The sequence below is a fragment of the Ictalurus furcatus genome, chromosome 13, assembly GCF_023375685.1.
Source record: "Ictalurus furcatus strain D&B chromosome 13, Billie_1.0, whole genome shotgun sequence".
Lineage (NCBI taxonomy): Eukaryota > Metazoa > Chordata > Actinopteri > Siluriformes > Ictaluridae > Ictalurus > Ictalurus furcatus.
In genome coordinates, this window is record NC_071267.1 from 22,714,986 (window position 1) to 22,722,581 (window position 7,596).

General features: G+C 38.7%; 1 protein-coding gene across 2 annotated transcripts in view; it reads left to right on the top strand.

The window, feature by feature from the left end:
* LOC128617533 (disintegrin and metalloproteinase domain-containing protein 12-like) overlaps window positions 1-6,375 on the top strand; it is a 128,081-nt gene extending 121,706 nt beyond the window's left edge. The window contains exons 23-24 of one of the 2 annotated variants that reach the window (XM_053640685.1): window positions 654-790; window positions 2,967-6,375. In XM_053640685.1, the coding sequence (XP_053496660.1) occupies window positions 654-790; window positions 2,967-3,039 (210 nt within the window). In that variant the 3' untranslated portion in view covers window positions 3,040-6,375. The remainder of the gene's footprint in view (window positions 1-653; window positions 791-2,966) is intronic. The other variant, XM_053640687.1, reaches the window with a different exon arrangement.
* The last annotated feature ends 1,221 nt before the right edge of the window (window positions 6,376-7,596 follow it).

Here is a 7,596-nt window from a genome sequence, read left to right on the forward strand (position 1 = left end):
CTTTCCTTCATTCCAGCTGTTCTTCCTTAAACACACACTGTGGAATCTGTGACCCATGTTCACCACGGCAGTGCAGGGTGTATGGACAGCTGCATGGCAATCAGACAAGTGTGATATGCTCAGATTAAATGGCATCGATAAAAATTCCTGAGGTGTTGAATAGCACAACTGCGTAAATAAATAGCAGAGCCACAATCTTTAACATTAACACCGTTTTGGATTATTTCAAATGTCCCATTTGTGAAATCCCCTGTGCTAGCCCTGCTAATCACTATGAAACAAAGCAGCATCAGACTTCGTCTTTCCCAGTCACACGCAGCCTGATTGATGACGAGAAGCATCCTGGGTGAAGAACCTGCTAATCATGCAAAACACTCCAAAGTGTGGAATCAACCTGTGAAATGGTGTGTGGAAAAGAAAGCTTGAATGAAGAACAGATGTGTAGTAGGTAGCAAGTTATCTGTAACTCATCTCCTGCCAGTCGATTAGGAACACATGAGAATCACCCTTGCAGAGAGTAGAAAGTAACAGGGACACAGGGAAAACTCTTTGTGAATTTGGGTTATATTATGTTACACCTCCCCCTGGTGGCAGGTTTTACACACTACGTGAATCATGACGCTGACTCATGTGCTTTCATGTGATTTTCTCAGGAGTTAGAGAAGCCAAGCCCGCCTCAGAAGCCTTTACCTGCTGACCCGTTGGGACGGAGCTCTCGACTGGGACGAAGCCCCCTAGCAGCACATTTCCCTGCTTCCAGCTCAACCCCGCCCATTTTACAGTCCAGCAGGTCAGCACACTGATTTCTACACAAGTGCTCATATAGACATCCGTACAGGCATTTGTTTATTGAGTTACTGTGATTGATGGACCGATGAACGAAGAAATAGAGCTATGGATATTAGATGGATGGGATTGAATGGGTGGACGGATTGCTGCTAAATGGATACCCCTGCTTCTAATAATTAGGGAGGAAGGAATCCAAAATGTGTGCTGAAGAATGGTAAATGAGGTAGGGTAAGATTGATTAACACTCTGACCCTTCCTGAAAAATAATACTGTGATACTGGGATGTTAATTCATCTGTGAAAATTACAGAATAATTCATCAGAATCAGTAGATATTGAAGAGAGCTCATCATAGCTAGATTAAATAATAGGCTGATGAGGAGCACTCTTAAGATACAGATGTTCCTCTCTAATTGTCCTTTGGTTCACATTGCAGAGCCTCGCATGTATCTGGTTTGCAATATTATACACTTACAGTCGGGTCCGTAAGTATTTGGACAGTGACACAATTTTCGTAATTTTGCCTCTGTACACCACCACAGTCGATTTGAAATGAAGCAATCAAGGTTGGGTTGAAGTGTAGGCTTTCCACTTTAATTCAAGGGGTTTAACAAAAATATTTCCTTAACTGTTTAGAAATTACAGGCATTTTTACATAGCAAAACTGATAGGGCAACGCTTCACACTACAGATGGATAATCACCCAAAACATACTGCAAAAGCAACCGAAAAACGTCTCAAAAAAGGCAAAGAAATCGAATATTTTAAATGGCCGAGTGAGTCACATGACCTCAACCCAACTGAGTATGCTTTTCACTTACTTACAAAACTGAAGGCAGAAAGACCTACAAACAAAAGATGGCTGCAGTAAAGGCCTGCCAAAGCACCTCAAAGAAGGAAACTCAGCAGTTGGTGATGTCCATGGTTTCCAGACTTCAGTTATTGACTGCAAAGGATTTGCATCCAAGTAATAAAAATAATCCTAATATATAATTATGTTAGTTTGCCCAATTACATTTGACTCTGTGAAAATGGAGGGACTCAGAAATGGCTGTAATTCCTAAACAGTTTTGCATTATAGTCCACCAGGCTTGCTGGAATTTTTGACCACTCTTCCATGCAATATTCTTTCAGTTGCAAGATGTTTGAAGGTTTTGCATCTATCACCGGTTTCGAATCCCCCCACAACATTTCAATGGGATTCAAATCCGGGCTTTGACTAGGCCATTCCATAACCCTCCATTTCTTCTTGTTGAGCCATTCCTTGATGGATTTGCTAGTCTGCTTAGGATCACTTAGGTCCACTTTCGGTTCAACTTCAGACAGATGGCCTCTCATTATCTTCAAGCACTCTTTTTAAATCCCTTGCCAGACTCGTAGGCAGCCACAACTTTTTTTTTCTGAAGGCCTTACAGAATCCTTTAGATCTTGCGTGATGACATCACACACCTCAATAACAAAGGGAACACCAGACACTAGATATGAGACAGGTATAAATAAGACTGACGACTGTGGCTCGGGTGGTAGAGCGGGTTGTCCACTAATCATAGGGTTGGTGGTTCGATTCCCGGCCTACATGACTCCACATGCCGAAGTGTCCTTGGGCAAGACACTGAACCCCAAGTTGCTCCCAATGGCAAGTTAGTGCCTTGCATGGCAGCTCTGCTACCATTGGTGTGTGAGTGTGTGTGTGAATGGGTGAATGAGGCACAGTGTAAAGCGCTTTGGATAAAAGCGCTATATAAGTGTGCCATTTACCATTTACCATTAAATAAGACAGGTTCCACTTGCACTGCCTAAGCAGGTTCTAATCACTGGCACCCAATCTTGAACACTTTAATTATATGGATTTGAAGGTGTGATAAATGTAGGGGTGTGCTTACTTTTCCCACATGACTGATCTATTTTTTTGTTAATTTAAATTGTGAAAATTTCTACAAAATGTCAATTTTATGTCATTTAATAGCGTGTGTCAACTTTATTAATAGGCACTGTTTCAAAGAGGATCAAATGTTTGCTTGTCCAAATATATATATATATATATATATATATATATATATATATATATATATATATATATATATATATATAAATAATACAATTTCCATGGGGTGTACTTATTTTTTTTACATGGCATATCGTGTTAGTATTGTTCTTTTCCTTTCTTCCTCCATACAGACCGCCTCCTAAGCAGCCCCCCACACTGCCAAAGCCTCAGTTCTTCATAGGAATGAAGAAGCCCTGCAGCTGAGACAGAAGCCTTTGAGACCTGTGGTTCAATCCTTTTTGCACTAAGAAACTCTGCTGGTCCTCATGAACGGTGTGTCATGACGGTCATGATGGCTTGATGGTTCGATCCCTCGGTGCTACGCCTCCCTCCTTCAACGGTGCTATGAGTCAACACTCAGGTACACATCGTACATTATTTATGTTCATCAAAAGTGTATTTATTTCAACATTGTGACAACATTTTTTGTAGCATTATGCCCTGATTTGGATTGGATTTTGAACTGCGTAATGAGTCGAGTACTAGCATGATTCAGCAGTATGGAGGGAGGCATTAAAGAGATACTCTAACCTGTGAAAATAAACTGAAGACTGTAATGTTGGTGCTTTTTATGCTAGAACTTGAACGGGGGGAAATGTTTAGACGGGAACAGATGTGCTCTGTTGCTGCATAACATAATGTGACATAGTCGTAACATAAGGGTGACAGACTCATCTCGGACCACCATATTGGGAAAGTTTGTGTCTGTGCAGTGAAGACAGCCAGGGGTTCCCCTTTCTGACACCATACACTCTTGTTCATATAGACACACCTGTAGAGAACTTGAGGAACTATACATGAATTTTCATGGTAGGCTTTAAAGAGTACTAGATTTGACTGTTGGAAGTCAGTTTAACATAATACGCTGGTGTTTTTCCAATATAATCCCTATCTACTGCAATTGGAGCATACAGTTGAGGTCACGCGTTTACATACGCCTTGCAGAATCTGCTAAATGTTCATAATAATGAAAAAGAGAGAGCATACATTTCACATAACAGATGTTTATATATAGTCCACAAGACACAATAATAACTGAATTTACACAAATGAACCAGTTCAAAAGTTTACACACGCTTGATTATTAATACTGTGTTGCTACCTGGAGGATCAACAACTGTGTTTATGTTTTGTGAGAGTTGTTCATGAGTCCCTTGTTTGTTCTGAGCAGTTAAACTGCCCACTGTTCTTCAGAAAAATCCTCCAGGCCCTGCACATTCTTTGGGCTTACAGCATCTTCTGCATATGTGAGCCCTTTCCAACAGTAGCTATATGATTTAAAAATTTTTGTCATTAAAGATTTATATCCGTTGAAGTCGGGCGCATGGTGGCACCTCACACCTCCAGGGTTGGGGGTTCGATTTCTGCCACGGCCCTGTGCGGAGTTTGCATGTTCTCTCCGTGCTGTGGGGATTTCCTCCGGGTACCCCGGTTTCCTCCCCCAGTCCAAAAGACACGCTTGGTAGGCATGTCCAAATTGTCCGTAGTGTATGAATGGGTGTGTGAATGTGTGTATGTGATTTGTGCCCTGCGATGAATTGGCGCTCTGTCCAGGGTGTACCCTGCTTTGTGCCCGATGCTCCCTGGGATAGGCTCCAGGTTTCCCCGTGACCCTGAAGGATAAGCAATATAGAAGATGGATGGATTTGTTGAAATCAAAACAATAAAAGTCTTAGAATGAGATAGACATGAAAGTACTACCAAAGGCACTCTTGTGAGTTTTATCGAGCTTTCCAACACTGGAGAAGTTCCGGTCATCACTAACCTGTTGAGGTATTTCCATGCTTAAAGCTGAGCTGTATTAACAAGTGCCCTTACACGTCTATTATAAGTATATTTTGAGTACCAAGTTTTCTTTTTCTTCTCAGCACAGGGAAATTTTCTCAGTACAAGGCAACGTGTCGAAATTACTATCTGAAATATGCTACAGATGTAGTTAATAGAGATTAGGTCGGAAAAACACCAGAGTATTCCTTTAAAATATAAAATTTTTAATAATCCCTATTATTTGAATCCTCTCTCCCAGTGTGCCTGAATAATATAAAGAGGTTTGCTTCACTGTTTATGGTTGGTGAAGCTTACAGGAGGTGACATTAAGACATTTACACAGCAAGACCATGAAAATCAGTGAAAGGATTTGCAGTGTTTTTAGAGTATGATCATATAAAAACTTGACATCTGTAGCAAACTGGAGTGTGTACCCCAGGGAACTATTTCAGCTGTGACAGTGTGTGTTTTCACTGAGCCTACATTTATTTGAAATCTAGACAATGTAGAGCTTTATATATTTTTTTTAATACTTAGCACGTACCATCATGTTACTGTGTTCTTGGCTTGCTTTTGTGTGAAATATGTTGTTTTTAATAATCAGTGGGTGTCCACAGCAGTCACTAGCATTTTTTCTTTTTCTTTTCACAATTGCTTATAAAATGGATTACATCAAGTGATATTTTTAGCTATGTTTTCACTCCTGCACTCGTATAACTAATACACCAGTTCAGTTTATGATTTAAGGATTTAAAGTCTGAGAATCTGTGCAAGTCTAGATTCTTTTTTTTTCAATGGTAATCATGGAGCACTATAGTATGTTAATCATATTGCTTGTCTTGTTATGCAGTCTGTATTTCTGTAGTCACTTTTTTTTTTTTTTTAACCATTTTGTAACTGTACACTTGTATCAGTATTTCTACACGGAGAAATAAAATATGATATTCACTTTCTTTATTTTGCTCAGTGACTGCGAACGCGAACACGTTTTGTACGATAACTCTTTGATAAATCGTGTGTGGTGGGGGTGGAAGTGTAAATATCAGTGTTTTGATTACAAATTATGAACCAGCGTTAAGTAAAGTTGTCTATGAAAATGATTTGTGTTGCACCTGAGTCAGTTCTTGCTTTTGCAGTTTGTCAGCTCCACCTGCTGGACTCTCCTCCACTAATAAATGGATGATATTCTGAAATAAAGACATGTTGTTATGGTGTTGAAATTTATAAACAGGATTCTACATTAAATGTAATAAATAACGTTGTATAATCTGTCTTGGTAAACCTTTAGCCATCTCGAGAGCACCGGCAACAAACTTTAATAAAATCTGAAATGAAGAGCACTTCAACATTCCTGATGCTTTACATTCAAGCACATGTTTCACCACATCCCTTCACACATCAACAACAGCAAGAGACAGCAAGAGACTCTAACAGCTTTACTCAAAATCGAATCAGAATTAGCATGAACGAGTCAGTAATTTCTGTATCGGTTTCACCCTTTGAATCGTTTAATTAGTTTAAAAGGCCCATTTATAGCATTTGTATTTGATTTATCAACTCTCATGTTTTTTCCTCTTCTAAATGGGTATGTACACAGAATCATCTTGCACCAGAACATTAACCAGACTAAAGCAGACAGTACACTCATATATATATATATATTTAATAGAAGCAGAAAGTCAGGCACTATTTATTAAACCTACTGTAGTATACAGTAAATCACACTAAGAGCACTTTTACAGCTATGCACCATAATGTGCTGTAAAATAATAATGATGACTGTGCACGGTGCAGTCATTTTTCAGTGTGCTCCAAGCTAGTGCAGTGTGTAAGTGAAATAGGTTTGCTTTAGCAGACAAAACATTTTAGTGATGAATGCTAAGGCTTATGTATAGCAAAGCATTACATTGTAGTCTATATTAGTGTTAATGCAAATGAAGGTAATTTGTATACACTGAAGTTTGCGTTATAATCCTATAGTTATACAATTAAGAATAAAAGGGGGGGGGGTGTAAAATAATGAAGGGTGCGAGTTGAGTGTGAGAAAATGTACGATTTAAGATTATTTCAAATGAATAATTCATGACTGAGTTAAGTCCAGACTGGTTATGATCTTGTCGTGTGTGTGTGTGTGTGTGTGTGTGTGTGTGTGTGTGTGTGTGTGTGTGAGAGAGAGAGAGAGAGAGAGAGAGAGAGAGAGAGAGAGAGAGAGAGAGAGAGAGAAATAGTAAAACAGTACTACTGCTCAACAGCTCCTTCTACTGCTACATCAAACGGGCATCTCAGCTGGCCAGTAGAAATTTGTAGTTCATATTCTAAAGGGTGAATATGAAAAATAAAAATAAATGAATGGCCATTGAATGTGATCCAATTAATAAGACTTAACATTAAAAAAAAAAAAAGTTTTGCACAAGTACAGTGGGGGAAATCATTTTTTCAGTAAATATATTTCCAATGAGGTTATTCACATGAAATTTTCACCAGACATCAGTATTAACTCAAGAAATCTTGAGCAAAGCATACAGCGAAGGAAACTCTCAGCGAAGGTTTCAGAGAAAAAAAATCAAGGTGTTAGAATGACCCAGTCAATCACCTGACTTGAATCCAATTCAAACAAGATTTAAAGACAATATGTTTAGAAGAATGGGCCAAAATCACACCTGAATACTGATTAATTTCTTCATACAGGAAGCATCTTGAAGCTGTCATTAAAAACAAAGACTTCTTCACTAAGTCTTAAATAAATTTCAGTTAACGTGTTTTTACTTTTTTTCCTGTGTCACTCCACTTTATTACACATAACTTTATTTATGGACTTTAATGTTGTGAATTCTTTATATTTCTGGATGTCTTGAGTTAATACTGATGTCTGGTGAAATTTTCACGTGAATAGCCTCATAGGAAATATTTTTACTGAAAAAATGTTGACGCGTTCAATACTTATTTCCCCCACTGTTAAAGGTTAAGCTTTAAGATACTGACCTAAGTAACATT